The sequence below is a fragment of the Caretta caretta genome, chromosome 20 (genome assembly GCF_965140235.1).
Source record: "Caretta caretta isolate rCarCar2 chromosome 20, rCarCar1.hap1, whole genome shotgun sequence".
NCBI classification, from domain to species: Eukaryota; Metazoa; Chordata; order Testudines; family Cheloniidae; genus Caretta; species Caretta caretta.
Window position 1 is genome coordinate 2,150,900 of NC_134225.1, and position 18,243 is coordinate 2,169,142.

Below are 18,243 nucleotides of genomic sequence, written 5' to 3' on the forward strand. Positions count from 1 at the left end.
TCAGAGGGGGGAGACAGAGGGCAGGAGAGAGATCACTGATCATTACCTGTTAGGTTCACTCCCTCTGGGGCCCCTGCCACTGGCCACTGTCGGCAGACAGGACACTGGGCTGGATGGACCTTTGGTCTGACCCCGTCTGGCCGTTCTTAGGTTCTTATTCCCACACATGCGCCCCCACACACAGCTGGGGCCAAACTTCTCCCCGGTGTAACTCCACCGGGGCCAACTGAGTTGCACTGGGTATGAATTTGGCCCATGATCCCACACAGGTTCAGACTGGGGCCTTCCAGTCTCCCAGCTGCCCCTTTCCTCCAACCCTTTGGGACTTTCCTTCCAAGCCCCTGAGAAGATAAAGTCCAGATCTTGACCTCGGCTGTCCCACTGTAAATCCACAGTATCTCCATTGGAGCCGATCTGGATTTACACCCATGTAAACAGGACCAGGAACTAGCCCTACAATTGGATGTGGATAGGGGCACCGAGGCTTTGGGCTGGCTCGTACCTCCTGGGTCAACCCCCTCCAGAGATGTGAATCCTGGAGCCAGTGGGTCCTTTCCCACCATGTGACCTTAATTAACCAACCTCAGTTCCTATTGTTTCCATTGGATACAGTCTTCTTCCTTTCTACCATAATGTGCATCCCACTGCTGCCTGCTGTTAAACAGCCGGAGTGCTCCACCCGAGAGACACCTGCAATTCCCTCCTGGGTAGCTGATCCCTGTTCATTGTTGCTGTGCACTGGTAAGTAGCTGCCATGCTCCACCCCAGGGACAGCTGCATTTCAGTGTTGGACAGCTGAACCCTGGGAAGTCTTGCTGTCCTGGGCGAGGCGCTTGCCATGTGAACTGTGTAAATCATGTTAGGCTCCTCCATGAGAGGGGCTAAACAAAGAAAGATGGTATCAGGGGTTCTCTGTGTTTCCTTAGCACAGGGGCAGTCACCAGGCAGCCTGCGGGCCAAATCCGGCGTGCCAGGCACGTGTGACCAAACCCCAACTTCTTCTCATTTACCTACTGTCATGGTTGTTCTTTTTGCATCATTTTCTCTGGATTCTGGACCTTGAAAAAAGATAATTGGCCCCCCTGGTCTTAGCAGCGTCTTTCCAAGGGCAGCGACTGGCTTCGCCCACGTTAACGCCGGCTCTGCCCCCCTCCGCCAGGTGGGGCCACTGCGCCCCCGGGTCTCCTGGCCGGGACGAGTGGGGCACTAGGGCTGTGCCTAGGTGAGGCAGCAACTCAGTAGCAGAGCCCGGCCCTCGCCACGTGAGAAAGAATCTGACTTCTAGAACTGGGGCTAGGACCCCACTCCCCTCCCAGAGCTGGGGCGAGAACCCAGGAGTCCTGGCTCCCAGTCCCAGGGACCAATCCACTAGACCCCAGTCCCCACCCAGAGCTGGGGCGAGAACCCAGGAGTCCTGGCTCCCAGTCCCATGGACCAATACACTAGACCCCACTCCCCTCCTAGAGCTGGGGCGAGAACCCAGGAGTCCTGCTCCAAGTCCCACTGCACTAACCTCCCCCTGTGGTGGCCAGAGGACATTGCTGACCCTGTTGCTAGCATGTGCAGCCCTCCTGGGGGTGCCGGGCCCTGGCAGCTCAATGCGGGAGGAGGCTGCCCATCACTATGAAGGTGGAGCAGGCATTGGGGAGGCCCCTAAGGCTGCCCCAGCCCCTCTGCCAGGAGGTGCCCGCTGCCTTGCTCTGGCTGACGCAGTGGCTGTGGGCTTGGCTGGCGGATCATGTGCTGTGCTCCCTCGACCTTGGCGCTGGGGAGACACAAAGCTCCCTCTGTCTCCAGTGTCGGGGCCTGAGAGCTTCCACTGTGCCATGGAGGAAGGAGGGGGCGGGAGGGGGGAGGGGTGCTGTTCTGCATTGTTCCAAGACACGGCGTCCCCCGTGGCCTCCCGCTCCCACAAGGGCTGGGGCGTGAGAGACAGCGAGACCGAGGACTGCGTTAGACCGAGGTCTGTCAGTCCAGGCTCCTGAGTTCTATTCCGAGCGTCCCCACTCTGTGCCTCAGTTTCCCCACAGGTAACAGAAAAAATGACATTGACATGCCTCTCTCAGTCCTGATCCAGCCCTGGGCTCCCACACCTCACCCCTGCAACAGCTCTGCCGGTGCCCCTCACTCCCAATCCGCAGCCCCCTGCTCTCCCAGCCCTGGGCTCCCCCCCAGCTCTGCCGGTGCCCCTCAACCCTGACCCACAGCCCTCTGCTAGCCCGGCCCTGGACTCCCCCCACCAGCCAGGAGATCTGCAATGCACCTTGCACCTGATCCACTCAGAGCCAAACAGACAGTCCCTTCACATCCCGGCTGCAATCCTGGGCGGGAGGGCAGGGCAGGGGGCACTGGGCGAGGGATCAGCTCTGAAGCGGGGGGAGCGAGGCGGGTGGCAGCCTGCTTGGGGGAACCCCAGGGCCACGGGGCCCCAGGAGCATGGCTCTGCCACGTGCTTGGCAAGGCTCTGACCCTGACCCCCCAGGTGTGGCTAATAGAGATAGCTCCGGGCAGCTGGTGCTTCGTGTTCCTGCCCCTCTCGCGTGCTGGGGGGGAGGGACACCCGTGCCAGCCCCACACTTCACCAGTGGGCAAGGGGCTGCCCTGGCCCAACTCCCCTATTCCGCAGCCCCCTGCACTCACCGCCCCTCGTCCGCAGGAGCCAAGCCCAGGCCTGGAGGGCTGGTCGCAGCGGGTCCTAGTCACTTCCCGGGCCTGCCCCCTGCCCCTTCCCCCCACTCAAGCAGCGCTCTAACTCCAAAGGAGGCAGGCTTGTGGGGCGATGAGTGAGGTGTTTTCAGCGGAACCCAGGCGTCCGGGGATCCCATAAGGAGGAAGATGAGATCCATCCGCTCTCCAGGCCTGGACAGCAAAGAGAATCCTGGTGTCTCTGTCCCGTGGATGCCAGCTAGCGCCCTGCTGGCCCTGTGGGAGCCTGGCACTGCGCTGGCGGGGAGGCCGGGTCAGGGCTGGCCCAGCTGGCTGGGGAGAGGGTGAGAAAATCCGGCTGCCAAGAGCCAGGCTTTGGCCGCAGCTCAGGCTCCCACAGGCTCCTGGCTCCTGTGAATGGGCCGGGTGCTTCTCTACAGCTCTCCCTGGCACCGGCCCCGGGCAGGGAGGGCACCGGGATGGCGGGGGGGGGGGGGAATGGGCAGGCTGGGGGAAAGGGCTGGGGCAACACAGACCAGGGGAGTAACCTGCCTCTGGGAAAATGAGGCGGCGGGCAGGATCAGGGGGATGGGGGGCACCCAGGTGTGTTGGGGGATGGGCAGTCCCCAGGGGTGTTGGGGCACGGGGGAGATGGGCAGCTCCCAGGGCGGTGTTGGGGCATGGTCACTCCTGGGACTGGACCTACTGCCCCAGGGCCGCTAAGGCCCCTCCAGGCCAGGCCAGGGAGGGAGGTGGTCTCCCCGGGGCTCAGTGGTTGCTGGGGCTGGGGCAGAGGCAGGGCCTGGGGGCAGGTTCCGGTGACTGTTGGTTGTTGCTGGCACCATCTGTCCCCACAGCTGAAGCTGGGTCAGAGCAGATTGCAATGGGGGAGGGGTGTCTGGGAGTCAGGACTCCTGGGTTCTACCCTCAGCTCAGGGGGGGCTGGGAGCCAGGACGCCTGGGTTCTATTGCACAGTGCTCTTGTTCCCATTATAGCCAGGCCCTGGGAAGGAGCAAGGGGGCTGCTTGACCCCGCGAGGCCCTCCCCTCCCCACAGGACAGAGGGACCCCTCTGCTGCAGCCCAGCTGGCGTCTGGCTGGTTGCTGGGACGCTGGCGTGGCTTCAGGCACCTGCTTGGGCCCGCGGCCAGCAACTGCAAGCCCCCAGGGAGAGGCCGGGCTGCCCAGGAACGGGGCCAGGGCAGCGCCGCATTCCAGGGAGGGAAGCTGAAAGGGCCCAGCTCCACCTGCAGCTAAACCAGGTCAGTCACCACTCGGTGTAGTGTAGACACGGCCAGGAGCCCTGACTCCAGCGTCCCCTGCCCTCGCCGCTAGACCCCACTGCCCTATAGCCAGGATAGAACCCAGGCGTCCTGACTCCAGCGTCCCCGGCCCTCGCCACTAGACCCCACTGCCCTATAGCCAGGATAGAACCCAGGCGTCCTGACTCCAGCGTCCCCTGCCCTCGCCGCTAGACCCCACTGCCCTATAGCCAGGATAGAACCCAGGCGTCCTGACTCCAGCGTCCCCGGCCCTCGCCCACTGCCCTATAGCCAGGATAGAACCCAGGCGTCCTGACTCCCAGGGCCCCAAGGCGCCGGTGTCCTGGGGGCAGAGGGCAGGCAGCTGGGCTGAGGAGCCAGAGTCCAGGCTTGGCCACGGGGGAAGTGACAGGCCTAATTACCTGGCTCTGGACATCCTGGGCTAAGGCCCCGTCCGTGGGACGCTGGCTCCAGGCCGCGGGGGCCTTTGTCCGGGCGACAGCGACGGGGCCAGGATCAGAGCCCGGGGCACCGCGCTCCAACCACCAGACAGCGCTGCCCGCTGAAAGGTTCGGATTCCCGGTTCTGCCTAGGGCCCGGGCTGCCAGGCTGGCCTAGGGCCCCGCGTGAACGCAAGATGGGCCCTGCCCCGTGGCCTTTGCAGTCCTGCCCAAGGGGAACCGAGCCCGGACTCCAGCCCAGCCAGACCCACCCTGGGGCTGGGGTCCGGGAGCAGGAGCCTGGGGAGCCGGTGCTGGGCGTGAGGGGCTGGGCCCCGGGCAGCGCCCTTGGGTCTGACGGGCCCCTGGAGCCCTGTGGCCCCTGGGAGCCCCCCCAGCCCCCAGCTCGCCCCTTTCCCGGCCAGAGCCTCCAGCTGGAAGCATCCGGGCCCCGCACCCAGCGAGCGGCGGGGGGGCTCCCGGGGGGGGACGCCGGAGCCGCCCCAGCAGTGGCCCCTCCCTGCCGCTCTCCCCGGACCGGGGGGGGGGAGGCTCGGCCCCCTGGGTCCCCCCGACCCCGCCCCCTGCCCCGGCCACGCGGTTTGCGGCCGCCCGCGGCTGATGTCACCCCGCAGCTGCTGCCGGACGGAGCCGTTGGCGGAGTTTAATCCGGAGCCGGACCGGAGCGGGCCGGGCTCGGGGGGCCCGGGCTGGCGGCGCTTTGAGGCCCCTTCCTGGGACTCGCCCCGCAACAAAAGGACCGAGCTGGGATGCGCCGCTAGCCCCGGAGCGCGGGGCCCTTCCCGGGCAGCCCGGCCGGCGGTGAGTGCTGGGGGGCCGGGGCCGGGGGCTGCCCGGGGCGCTTCGGAGAAGTTTGGGGAGCGGTCGGGTGCCCGGGGGGGTCGGTGACTCCCCCCGCTCTGCCCCCAGCTCGCACCGGGAGGCGAGACCCGGCTCTGGGGCCCCCGCGGGAGGTTTACAGCAAAACAAAGTATCGAGAGAGCGATGGGGGGGGCCCGAGACCCCTCAAACTTTTAAACAATCCCTGAGTATCGGGAACCCCCCCCCCGTGTCCCCCGGCTCCCGGACCGAGCCTCCCCCCACCCCTGTGTCCTCGTCGGTCCCCGACCAAGCCCCGCACCCCTGTGCCCCCCGGGCTCCCAGACCAAGTCCCCCCGCCCCGTGGGCTCCCCAGCTCCCAGACCGACCCCCCCATCTGTGCCCCCCACTATTCAGCCTTGTCTCCCTCGCTCCCAGCATTAAGCTGATTTCCCTGGTCCCGTGGCCCCCGAGCCCCTCTGGCCAGGAGCCTCATCCCCCTCCTGCCGGCCCTGTGCAGGGTGCCCAGCGAGGGCAGAGGGGGCTGGGGGCTGGGCTGGTGTCCCTGAGCCTCTGAGGGCAGCATGTAGGGTGCCAGTCCTGACACAGAAGTTGTGCCCCAGAATCTCAGCCCTGCCCCCCCAGCTCTGCCGGTGCCCCTCACTCCCGACCCGCAGCCCCCTGCACTCCCAGCCCTGGGCTCCCCCCTTCCCCAGCTCTGCCGGTGCCCCTCACTCCCGACCCGCAGCCCCCTGCGCTCCCAGCCCTGGGCTCCCCCCCCCACCAACTCCACCGGTGCCCCTCACTCCCGACCCGCAGCCCCCTGCGCTCCCAGCCCTGGGCTCCCCCCCACCCAGCTCTGCTCGTGCCCCTCACTCCCGACCCGCAGCCCCCTGCGCTCCCCCCCACCCAGCTCTGCCGGTGCCCCTCACTCCCGACCTGCAGCCCCCGCTCTCCCCACTACAGAATGGTACAGGATGGTTCACAGAACGGGTCCCATTTGCTGGCATTTTGGTCTGTTGTGGAATTTCTCTGTCTCCTTGGTTTAACCCCTTTCCATTAAATCCTACAGGCCTTTCTCCGAAGAGCAGTGATCCCCCCTCGCTCACAGGTACCCTCCTGGGCTCTGCAGGGCTAGTGCACAAAACCTGAGTCCTTGGGCCTGGCCCTCCCAGTCCTGCTCCAGGTTACTAGTGAAATGAGTTTAGTCCCGTCTATGTCCCCACTGGTTTTTGTGTCTCCTAAACTACCTCCCTGTCGGGTGCCTCTGCAGCCAGAGAGAGCTGGGGCTGCGGGGCGGGAGTGAGGGGCATGGGCAGAGCTGGGGGTTGGGGGGGAGCCCAGGGCTGGGCTGCAGGTCAGGAGTGAGGAGCATCGGCAAAGCTGGGAGGAGCCCGGGATGGGCTAGCAGGGGGCTAAGGGTCAGGAGTGAGGGGCACTGGCAGGTCTGGCTGCAGCAGAGCAGGGCTCTGGGGTGTCATCAGGCCCCTATAGCCCCATCAGGGGGAACCCTGGGATGTGGGGGCTCAGGGCCCTCCTGCCCCCCCTCCCCCAGCTGGGAGGGACTGACTCTTTCCCCTCTGGGTGATGAATGATCGAGAGAAGCACAGCCCATCCCCCACCCCAGCTCTAGCCCCAAGGAAGGTGGGGCCCTTTTGCTCCTGGCGCCCTGGGGAGGGGGTTCATCAGGATTCATGCGGGGGGGGGTGACTGTGGGCTGGGATCAAATAACCGGGCCCCCTTCATGCAGGAGGCTGCCACCTCCACGCCCCCACTCCCCTCCCAGCCGGGAGGCCGCCTGCCCCACCTCCACGCCCCCACTCCCCTCCCAGCTGGGAGGCCGCCTGCCACCCCATGTCCCCTCTGTCTCTCCAAACCCCGCCTGGCTGAGAGCCCTGCCATTTGGGCACACCCCCATGGAGAGATTAAACCCCTGCAGGGAGAGGAGCCCCATTCCACAGAAGGGGAAACTGAGGCATGGAACAGGGAAACGGCTTGCCAAGCAGAACCCAGTGTGGGGGGACTCTCCTGATACCCCCAGCAGGGCAGGCGGGTAATGGGGAGCTGAGAAAGGCCCCATGCTGCTCACAGGCTCTGTCTCCCCTGGCTGTGGGGGGCCGGCCCAGTTCCCACATCGGGTTCTGACAGGACGATGCCTGAGACCCTGTCCCCAGGGGGAGAGGGAGAGGCTGCCAGCCCCTGGATTTTGCAGGATTCCCTCATTTTGGGGGTGGGTGGGTCTGAGAGCAGCGAGTCATGGACATTAGCTGGGGAGGTGAACCCTTGGTGGGGGGCTTTAGGGCAGGTGGGAGAAAGCTGGGGGGAGGGTGGCTGTAGGGAATGAGGGGGGGGTGTCTTCCAGGGAGCTGTGGGGCCAGCAAGGGTGCAGGTGGGAAGCAGTGGGGATGGGTGCAGTACGAGAACCCAGGGGAGATCCCCCTTGTGCTTCTCTGATTCCACCCCCCATGCTCGCCCCGCCCCGAGGAGAGGCTGCCAGATGTGTCCCTGTGTCCTGGCTCTGGAGCAGCCGCCAGATGTTGGGGGGGGGAGGGGCTGGCGTTTTGCGTGTTGATTCCAGCTGTTGGGGGGAAATTAGTCATCTTTTCCATGCCTGGGTCGTGTGAAGAGATTAGCCTCTCCTGGGCAGGAGGATGGGGGGCAGGGAATGGATCAGACCCCGGGAAGGGGGTGCTCAGGGGAGATCTGGGCCGAGAGGGTGGGGGTTAGAGGGAGGGGGTGGGGCGGGGCGGGGGAGGAGAGGTGCGGGGTTGACGTGACTGGCTCTGGCTGCACAGGGGGGTCGGGGGAAGCCAGGAGCTCAGCCCTAGAGATCTGTGACCCCTCCGAACACCAGGCGCCCCCCCACAGGTTTGCTGTGTGGATGGCTGCAGGGCCCTGGCTCCCACCCAGCATGGAGCCCGACCTCCTGCCCCTCGTCCTGACAGCCGAGCCCTGGGGCTTTAACCAGCAGGCCACGGAGCTGGGGCCGGGCGCCCCCGGCCTGGAACCCTGCAGCCTGGAGCTGGAGCGTCGCTACCAGGCCGTGCCCGCCGCCGTCTGCGCCCTCTGCTGCCTCTTCGGCGTCATCTACAGCTGCTTCGGTGAGCGGGCGGCAGGGGCTCATGTGGGGCTGGATCCTGTGGAGCCCCCCCCAACTTCCACTGCTGCCCCTCACTCCCGACCCGCAGCCCCCGGCTAGCCCAGCCCTGCCGGTGCCCCTCACTCCCGACCCGCAGCCCCCGGCTAGCCCAGCCCTGCCGGTGCCCCTCACTCCCGACCCGCAGCCCCCGGCTAGCCCAGCCCTGCCGATGCCCCTCACTCCCGACCCGCAGCCCCCGGCTAGCCCAGCCCTGCCAGTGCCCCTCACTCCCGACCCGCAGTCCCCGGCTAGCCCAGCCCTGGGCTCCCCCCAGGTCTGCCAGTGCCCCTCACTCCCGACCCGCAGCCCCCGGCTAGCCCAGTCCTGCCGGTGCCCCTCACTCCCAACCCGCAGCCCCTGCTGCCCCAGCTCTGGGCTCCCCCCTTCCCCAGCTCTGCCCGTGACCCGCCCTCCTGACCCACAGGCCCCCCCCCATCTCCTGCCGGGGGCAGGGATAGCTCAGTGGTTTGAGCATTGGCCTGCTAAACCCAGGGTTGTGAGTTCAATCCTTGAGGGGGCCATTTAGGGATCTGGGGCAAAAATTGGGGATTGGCCCTGCTTTGAGCAGGGGTTGGACTAGATACCTCCTGAGGTCCCTTCCAACCTTGATATTCTATGATTCTATTCTATGATTCCTGCACACACCCGGAGCCCCTGCCCCACGCGCTGGGTCCTGCTAACCTCTCCCCCTCCCCCCCGCCCCACTTCCCAGGTTACCGCTGCTTCAAAGCCATCATGTTCCTGTCGGGGCTTCTCTTCGGCTCCCTGGTCATCTTCCTGCTGTGCTACAAGGAGCGAGTCCTGGAGACGCAGCTGAGCCTGGAAGTGAGCGCGGGCATCGCGCTGGGCATCGGGGCGCTGTGCGGGCTGGTCACCATGCTGGTGCACAGCGTGGGGCTCTTCATGACGGGGCTGCTGCTGGGGCTGCTGCTGGCCACGGCCGCCCTGGTGGCCACCGAGCCACTCTACCAGCCGCAGAGCCTGTGGGTGCCCGTGGGCAGCCTGCTGGGGCTGGCGCTGCTCTGTGCCCTGCTGGCCCTGCGCTGGCAGAAGCCGCTCACCGTGCTGTCCACGGCCGTCTTCGGGGCCGCCGTCATCGTGGTCTGCGTGGACTATTTCGTGGAGCTGCTGGCCCTGCTGCACCACGTCTACGACCGGCTGCGCCTGGCGCCCTCCTCCCCACTCTGCTGGCACAGCTGGGCCGTGCTGGGGCTCTGGCCGGCCCTCAGCCTCCTGGGCCTCCTGCTGCAGTGGAAACTGACGGCCGGGGGCTACTCGCACGCGGACGGTGAGCGGGGGACAGAGGGGCAGCGGGGGGGACGGGGGGGCAGGCACGGAGCGTGAGTGGGGGTCCTGTGGGTGGGACCCGGGGCTGCAGGGCAGGGGCAGAGCAGGGGTGCTGGGAGGCAGTGAGCCAGCCTGGGGGTGGGGTAAGGGGCACAGGGGTGGCGACCTCCTTTACCCCTGGCTCTTTTCTCCCACCTCCGCAAGCTGCATTGAGACCCCCTTCCTGGAGGGGCTGGGAGCCAGGACTCCTGGGTTCTCTCCCTGGCTCTGCGAGGGGAGTGGGGTCTGGTGGGTTAGAGCCCAGGGAGGGTGGGGTCGGGGGAGGGAATCAGGACTCCTGAGTTCTGTTCCCAGCCACTGACCCTCTCTTGGGTAATTCCCTCACCTGGCCGTACCTCAGTTTCCCTGCCACACTGAAGGAGCGAGCCCCAGCTGGTCCAGTGCTTCCCACGTATGGGGCCTGGTGCGGAGTGGGGGGGGCCGGCGCAGAGCGGGGGGGCGCAGAGCCAGGGGGCCCGGTGGGGGGGCCGGCGCGGAGGCTCACGCTGACTCACCCTCCCAGTGATCATCAGCCGGCGGCAGCAGCGGTTGCAGCTGCTGCGGATCCGGCAGAGGGAGGCCAAGAAGCGGCAGAGCCTCCCCCCGCAGGAGGGCAGCTACCGGCGCAAGCCCAACCCCGTCAAGCGCTACGCGGGCGACGTCCTGGCGCCGGTAAGTGGGGAGCCCCCTTCTCTCCTTCCCCGGAGCGATCACGGAGCCCTGCTCCCTTGTCAGAGGCTGAATAGCTCAGCTGGGATCCACGTTATACTTGGCTGCCATGCTCTGCCCCAGAGCCAGCTGGATTTGGGCAGGGGAGAGGCCCAGGCCGTCTGTAAGGGGTAGGAATGGGGATGCCGCACATCCAGTGTATGGGGTGAATGCTGGGCTCTCCTGCCTAGCCAGGGGTTGGGGTCCTGGCGCCATGGGATGAAGGGGGATCTTCGTCCGCGGTGGGTGGAGGCAGTGGGCCCCCCTCAGGGCGCACCCTGTGTTGACCTGTCCCCTCCGCGCACCCAGAGCTACATCCAGAGCCTGCGGGATCGCCAGCTGGGCACCGGCACTGCCCACACCATCCTCGACCTGGACTACGACTGCGGCTCCACCGTGCCCCTGACGGCCCCCACGCCCGGCGGGCGCCTCTGACGGGGGCAGGGGCTTCACTTCATTCCACTTGTGCCTTAGGGGTGGAGGCGGCAGTGGTGGGGGGAGGGCAGGGGGACCGTTTTGCTGGTGACACTTGACCCTCCCTCGCCCCTCCTGGCGCCCTCTCCCCAGTCCAGCAGCTGCGCTGCCCACCTGGCCTGGGCACCTGCCCGCCTGCCCCTTTAAATATTCAAAGCAGCTGCCTTCCCCTGCCCCTATTGGCCTGTCCAGAGGGGAGGCGGGGCTCCGGGGCCCACAGCTGGTTCCTTTCGACCAGTGTCAGGTTGGGGACCCTCCTCTGGGCCCCCCTATAACGTCCAGAGTTTGAGTCCCCTGCCCCCCCCCCGGCACTGCTGCCCATTGCTGGGGGGTTCTGCCTTGGGGCCCTGAGTTAAATCTCTCCCAAGGCCGGGTGGGGCCGGTGGGGGCTGCAGGTGGGGCAGCCGCAGGGGCCCAGATGCCGTGCGGAGGGGCTGGCCTGGAGCCCTTTGCTCTGGGGCAAGCCGCTGCCTTGGTAGAGAGCATTCTGGGAAGTCAGCAGCCGGCCCCAGGGGGCACAGGGAGTGCCCAGGCTCGGGGCACTGGAGCCATCGGAAACACCCTGCAAGGGGGCGTCCCAGTGTGGTGGGGCCCAGATCCCCGCCCCAGCCTGCGAGGATGCCAGCTGGAGCCCAGCCCCGCTAACTCTTCTCGCAGTACTTTGCTTTTGTACTTTTGTAACCCGCGGGCTCTGGCACTGGCCATGGGGGGGGGGAGCCCTGGCCCCACATCTCAGCCCTGGCTCCAGGGGGGAGCCGGTCCCCGTTTATACGCTATGTACTGTACGGGGGGGGCCCATTAAACTGCCTTACAGAGCGGATCTGGCCGCCTGGCTCCGTGTGTCTGTCTGCAGGGTGTCCTCCAGGCTGCGAGCCCTGGGGGCGCCGGTTCTGCCCCCTTCGGCAGGACCCCAGGGGCCAAGCAGCTCAGGGCTGGGGTTCGCCGGTGCTGGATTTCCAGGGCCGGCTGGCTGGTGTGGCGACTGGGGGGCAGAAAACAGCCAGGCCCCCATCATCTGTCACTCCTAGGAGGCCCACCGCCATGCTGCCCTGGCGCAGAGCTCGCAGGGTCCCCATGACGCTCAGCCCGCTGCCCGTGCCCTGGTGACGGGGTTTATTGTGCAGGGAGGGAGCAGGGGCTCCCCGGGGTACAATGCCCAGGCAAGGCCCCCATTCCCCGCAATGTCCTGTCCCGGAGCCGTTCCCGCCAGCTGCCTGCAGGTGGCGCCTCTGGCCCATTAAAAACCCCTCCCCCCCTTCTCCAATCCCTTGGCCCCGATCCCAGGGCGCCCGGGCCCATCCCGCGGGGGCGCCTAGGCCTCGCAGTGCATCCAGCGCTCGGCCGTGCTCAGCGGGTAGCCCTTCTCCACCCGCAGCTGCGTGTTGACCCGCCAGTACTGGCCCCCCTGGAAGAAATAGACCCGGCCGTTCTCCCAGGCCACGGCCGCGTCCAGGTGGGAGGGCACCCCGGTGAACAGCTTGGAGATCTTCTTGGGGTAGCCGCTGAAGTCGCTCCAGGCCAGTTCGTCCCACTGCCAGTAGCCGGTGCCCTGCGCAGGGAGGCAAAACGGAGGGGTGCTGGCGGCTCGGCTCCCCTCCCCCATGCCGGCTGGGGGCCCCCCTTTGCCCAGCGCCTGGCTTGGAGCCAACAATGTGCCAGACGGATTCTCCCAGAATGCATCTGGCAGGATGCTGGGGCGGGGCGGAGGGAGTTCCTCAGGACCAGCGTGGAAATGGCCACTGCAGGAGGTGAACTACACTTCCCAGGATGCTCTGGGCCCTGGCTCTATTATATAGCCCATGAGGGGGGGCATGGTCCTGCACATACCGGGGCTGCGTTGCCATTGGCCGACTGGTTATGCCTGCCCTGTCGGAATCTTTGCCAGCCAACCCGCGTCCTCCTGTCCTGGGATCAACCCGCCCTCAGGCCGGAGGCAGCTGGGCACCATGGGAACAAGGCGAAAGGCGGGTCCCGGAGCTCCCTGCCCCAAGGGGCTGGCAGGGCAAAGGGGCGGGGCTGGGAATTCCTGCCCCAGCCGGCTCCGCTTGCTGGGTCCTAAAGCCGGAGTGGGCCAAGGCTGCCTGGGCCGGGGGAGGGGCGGCCTGGCTCAGGGGCCAGAGGGGAGGCCGGGGCGGGAGGGGGCACCCGGGCTGGGGCCCTTGAGAGACCAGCAGCACCCGGGCCCCGGCGCCTACCTTGAAGAGGAAAATCTTCTTGTTCCCTGGCCAGTAGAAGGCAGCGTCGATCTTGGCCGGGACGCGGGTCAGGGCCTTGGGGTAGCCGGGGTCCAGCTGGAAGCCTCGGTACCGCCAGACCTTGTCACCTGCAGCAGAAGCGGGGGTGTCTCTGCGATGCAGAATGGTGCCCAAAGCCGGGCCCATAAGCCCACGGGGCAGGAGCCAGCCCCCCCAACCTACCCTTCCCCATCCCCCATCTCCCCTTTGACACCCCCTGGCAAGGCTCGTCCCACCTTTGAAGAAGTAGCTCCTGCCGGTGCGGGGGGAGTGCACGGCCGCGTCCAGCCGCTCGGGGAGCCCCTTCCACAGGGCCGGGATCTCCTTCAGGGGGCCAGTCCCGAAATCCGTCACGGTCCAGACATAGCCCCCCTTGAAGGCGTAGGTCTGCTCATAAGGGCCTGGGAGGCAGAGGGGAGCAAAGGGTTAATGCCCTGTGGGCTGCCCCCAACCTCACAGATGTGGGGCGCTGGGGGGAGGGCTGTGCGGCCTGGAGCGATGACACATGCTTGTCTTTATACAGAGATGGGTCGCAATGCGAATTGGCCCCAAAATCTATTTCCTCACTCGGCATCCCCTGAGCCGGCGCAGCCTGGGGCCCCCGCAACGACGGCACAGAAGTCGGGGCCCAGCCCCAGGCCCTGCTGCAAACAGGGGCTGGGCTGCACTGGTTCGCACACACGTTTTAGCTCCCGGGGCTGGGCTGGCAAACGCTCGTGCCGCTGGCATGGGGTTTACACAGGCTCTGGGCTGAGCCCACGCTGAATGCGCGGAACCAGGGACACGGCACAGGGTGGGCGACCGTTAGTTCCTCAGCAGTGAGCAAAGGGGGCACAGGCTCAGTTTTAGGTGGGTGCTGCCCGGCCCCCACCACTCGCCAAAGGGTCATAAACCCACTCGTCCTGCTCAGGGCCCCATCCCCCCGAACGCTCCATTTCAGCTCAGGCTGGCGGCAGCGGGTGGCCCGGTTCCCATGCCCGTTGGCTCAATTATTTTATATTCACGTCTAATTCAGTCCCTCCCTGGGCAGCCCTCCCCGAACACCCGGCATCTGTCTCCGTCCCCAGGTGCCAACCCTGGAGAATCCAGGGGGCTTCGGTTCCTTCTCTTTCATGGCCCGTTGGGAATCCCCCCACAAAAGAGCCCCTCCGGCTCACCGAACATCAGGGCGTCCAAGCCGTCGGTGCAGGGGTCGGGCACCTTGGCGGGCGGCAGGCTGGGGGAGGTGGGCGACAGGCTCGGCAGGGTCCCAGACAGCGTCACTGCCGGAGTCTTTTTGCCTTGAAGTAACACCAGACAGTGATTATTCTGGCCCACTACAGACTGGGCGGGGGATGAAGGGGCTCCAGGAGGGCATGGGGGGAAGGGGAGCTGGACCCAGACCCAGGGGGAGACATGGGGCAGGAGGAGTGGGGTCCCCCCGTGGAACACCAGAGGTGGTCAGGATACCAGGCCCAGCAGGACTTGGGGGGGACAGAGCCAGTGGGATAGTGGTGTGGGAGGGGGAAGGACCCGGGCGGGGGAGATCCCGGCATCCCTCACCGTACAGGGCCCGGATGCCGTCGATGTCGTCGAAGTGCAGGCGGAAGTGGGGCCGGTAGCCACTGTAGACAGGGGCCATGAGGGCGGCGGGGTAGCGGGAGTGGCCCAGGCCCAGGGCGTGCCCGATCTCGTGGGCCGCAATGATGCGCAAGTTGACACCACGGTACGTCCCCTCCGTCCACAGCTCGTCCTCGTCGAAGTGCACCGTGCCCTCCTCGGGGACGTCGGCGTGAGCCAGCACCTTCCCTGCGCCCAGAGACGCGACATGAGGGCGGCCCCCCCAGCCCGACGGAGCCCCCCGCCCCGCTCCCTGCTGCACACTGCGGGCAGCACGGCCTGCCGGGGGGAGCGCCCCTCCCGCTCAGGGCAGCACCTCGAGGGGAGGTCTCCCGCCCCCGCCCCCTGCCCCGGGCGGCTCCGTGTACCAGGTCCGTCGAAGGGGCGGGAGCAGGTCCAGGAGTAGGCACCGTGGAAGGAGAGGCGGATGTCGGCCATGCCGTGCCGCACCTCCCGGAAGGTCAGCGGGGCCACGTCGCTCCAGTACCGGAAGGCAGCCTGGATGGCCCGGCGGGTAGCGCTGGCCGCCATGTCCGGCGTGGAGCTGTAGATCCGGTAGGTTAGGTTCTTCCTGCGCCAGCGGCCTGGGGGGCAGAGGGAGGAGATCGGCTGTGCCAGCAGGGAAGGGGTAGGAGCCACCAGCCCCCTTCCGAGGCCACAGGGGATGCTGGGACCCGGCCTCTAGCCCTCAGTGCCCAGTGGCAGGAGAGCACCGGCCCCTCACTGCCCTGGCATTCGGGGTCGAAGGGACACCCTGATCCTGGCTCCATCCCCCTAACTTCCACCTCTGGGCCTAGCCCCATAACGCCGACTTGACCCCCGCCCATCCCTAGCGCCAGAACCTGGACCCCAACCCAACATGACCCTAACGCCTTAAAGTAGCTCCGGCCAGACCCAGCTGGACCCCCAAGCCCCTCATTTGACTCCAGGTCTGCAGAACAGAGAAGTCCCCCCACCATGGGGCGCTGAGCGCCTTGTGCCCCCGACCCCACCAGGCGGCCCAGCACTCAGCTCCCCCCACCCCCACCGGGCGCATCGGGTCACGCACAGTCTGTCCGCCCCTCACCCAGGAGCAGGTACTTGAGGATTTTCTGGTTGAAGGGGTCCTCGACCCCGCAGCGCGGCTGCCTCATCTGTGCCAGGGTGGCATCATCCAGGAGGCCGGTGGCGGGCAGCTCAGAGGCCAGCTGGAAAGACCTGGACGCGGGGGGCACAGACAGCAGGGTCAGCTGGGGCGGTGATGCTCGAGGGAAGAGGACTCCCACATGCAGCCTCGAGGAGATGGGTTCCCCCCTGGCGCAGGCTGGGGGGGGCGCCAGGAACATCTGGGTAAGGCCTAGCCAAGGCACCCGGTGGCATCCCCTCTCTGACATGGCACAGCACGCACAGGGGGCAGCATGCCACTGATCACGCACACGCCACGCCCAGGCCCCGCTCTGCCCACGTGCCCCAGCCCAGCCCTGTCCCCTCCTAGGGCGCTTGGCGCCCGCGTTACCTCATGGCCTCGGTCAGCTCGGCGTCGGTGAACTCCTCCGTCAGCCTCTCCAGCGGCTTCTGCAAATACCCGAACTGCTGCAGGTAACGCTGGGGGGTGATGGGACATGGGTCAGCAGGACACTTCCTGCCCCCCCCGGTCGGTCACCAGGGACCTGGGCATCGCTACGCAGGTGGGAAACGGGGCCCTGACCAGAGGGGTGCGGCGCCGCCTCCAGGCTCTGAGCCTGGCAGGAGAGGAGCTGCGTGATCTCATGCTGGGGCACTTAGGGGCTGGCATTTGCCATCGTGCTTTGAGGAGCTCAAAATGCTGTCCCCTTAATTAAGGTTCACAGCCCCCCGGAGCGTGTGTGTGGGATCATTATCTTCATTATACAAATGGGGAAACTGAGGCAGGGGGGAAGAGACTTGCCTTGGGTGCCAGAGCAGGGGACAAAACCCCGCAGTCCTGGCTCCCAGTCCCCTTGCTCTAACCACTAGACCTCACTCCGCTCCCAGAGCCAGGGATAGAACCCAGGCATCCTGGCCACCAGGCCTACGTGGCCCGCACAGCTGGGTGAACAAGCTGACAGGAAATTCCCACGGCCTGCTTGGCGCATCAGCGGGGGGCCTGGCCAGGCAGTGAGATTGGCCTTCTGTCCCAGTCGGGGACATGGTCCCCTTCCCATGTCCAGCCTGGGTTCGCTGCCATGTCCCATTAGCCCCAGGGGCACAGACCAGCCACGCTGCAAGGCCCCTGGCATGTGCAGGGACCCTGCACTGGTAGGTCGCCCCCGTCCCCAGCTCACCCCCCACTTCAGCACAGATTGGAAGAGGTCTCAGGGCTGGCGTGGGAACCCTGGCAGGGTTGGGCTGGGGAGCCCCGGGGGACCATCAGATCAGGGTCGGTGTGAGCAGCAGCTGGGGGAGCGTCCCAAGCCCCAGCTCTGGGATAACAGGGGGCTGCGGGGCAGGAGTAAGGGTCACCGACAGAGCTTGGCGGCATGCAGGGAGTCCTGGGCTGGGATGGCAGGGGGCTGCAGGTCGGGAGTGAGGGGCACCGGCAGAGCTGGGGGGATCTCAGGAATGGGATAGCAGGGGGCTGTGGGTGGGAATTGGGGGCACCGGCAGAGCTTCCCTTAGGCAGTTTCTCAGCACTTGCCTCTCACTTTGCTCAGCAAACCATTCCGCCCCATCCCCGGTCCCCCCAGCGCTCCCTTTGGGGCAGGAGACCAGCCCCAGCTCCGACTCACCACGGCTTCCTGCTCCTCCGAGGGGTCGCTGGCAGCGGCGCTGGCAAAGAGGGCGAGGGCACAGACCTGGCAGAGCAGCTCCAGCCCAGTCATCCTCCCCTGAGCCTCCAGCCGCAGCGGCAAACAGCGGTTTCCAAGGGGGGGGCACTAGATACTCCTCAGAGCCCTTGGAAACCGTCTTTCTGGGCCTTGTCCCTCGTCCCCTCCTGCCCGCCGGGGTTCCTGCGGCCCTTCGCTCCTCTCCAGCCCTCCCGCCCCTTTCCCAAGTTTATAAACCTTGAACAGCCCCGATGACTCATTCCAAACTAAACCATGTTGCAACCGCAGGCCAGAGCCCCTGGGATGGCGGGGGAGATGGACAGTTAACCCCTTCCCCAGCGGGCTGGCGGTTCCTGACTGCAGGATGGACGGGGGGCCCGTTAGGCCAGGTGCTGCAGATACAGACCACGGGACGGTCTCTGCCCTGAGCAGTTTGGGCACCAGAGTAGGACACAGAACTCCTGGGTTCTAATCCTGGCTCTGCTGCGTGACCCTGGGACAACCATGCCCCCCCCCTCGGCCTCAGTTTCCCCTTGTGTACTCTCCCTGTAAGATGCTGCCCAGGCCCAGCCCAGGGTCACTCATGTGGGATGCTCTCAGGTGTCCCCCTGGCCTAACCCTGGGGGCAAAGTGGAGTTCAACAAGCCAGTAGAATTAACCCTCTGCCCCCGGACCGGACAGCCCCAGCCCCTCCCCCACCGGGATCTCTCCAGCCCACTGGCTCCCAGCTGGACACCCAACATTGGGGTCAGCTGCTGGGGGTCTGCAAGGTGCCCCTAGGAACCGGCTGGGACCCATCCCCCAGGACCCCAGTGGGTGTAAAGCTGGTGA

At 66.7% G+C, this 18,243-nt stretch overlaps 2 protein-coding genes across 6 annotated transcripts; one reads left to right on the top strand and one right to left on the bottom strand.

The window, feature by feature from the left end:
• The first annotated feature begins 1,943 nt into the window (after positions 1–1,943).
• LOC125627460 (transmembrane protein 198) lies at positions 1,944–10,871 on the top strand. Of its 5 annotated transcripts, none has more exons than XM_075121439.1 (6): positions 1,944–2,030; positions 6,240–6,278; positions 8,036–8,268; positions 9,019–9,594; positions 10,156–10,304; positions 10,650–10,871. In XM_075121439.1, exons 3-6 carry the CDS (start codon positions 8,049–8,051, stop codon positions 10,773–10,775), a joined length of 1,071 nt encoding a protein of 356 aa, XP_074977540.1. In that variant the 5' UTR covers positions 1,944–2,030; positions 6,240–6,278; positions 8,036–8,048; the 3' UTR covers positions 10,776–10,871. The 5 variants fall into 5 exon arrangements, with proteins under 5 accessions (XP_074977540.1, XP_048687541.1, XP_048687542.1 ...); XM_048831584.2 differs by lacking the exon at positions 1,944–2,030 and adding an exon at positions 3,821–3,908; XM_048831583.2 differs by lacking the exon at positions 1,944–2,030 and adding an exon at positions 4,899–5,170.
• A 1,033-nt stretch (positions 10,872–11,904) lies between these two features.
• On the bottom strand, positions 11,905–17,640 carry MMP19 (matrix metallopeptidase 19). The gene is made up of 9 exons (XM_048831567.2): positions 17,374–17,640; positions 16,143–16,231; positions 15,714–15,844; positions 15,016–15,231; positions 14,591–14,836; positions 14,206–14,328; positions 13,285–13,449; positions 13,010–13,137; positions 11,905–12,363 (listed from the first exon to the last, which is right to left on the bottom strand). The coding sequence occupies exons 1-9, from the start codon at positions 17,464–17,466 to the stop codon at positions 12,127–12,129; spliced, it is 1,428 nt and encodes a 475-aa protein (XP_048687524.2). The 5' UTR covers positions 17,467–17,640; the 3' UTR covers positions 11,905–12,126.
• Positions 17,641–18,243: the final 603 nt, after the last annotated feature.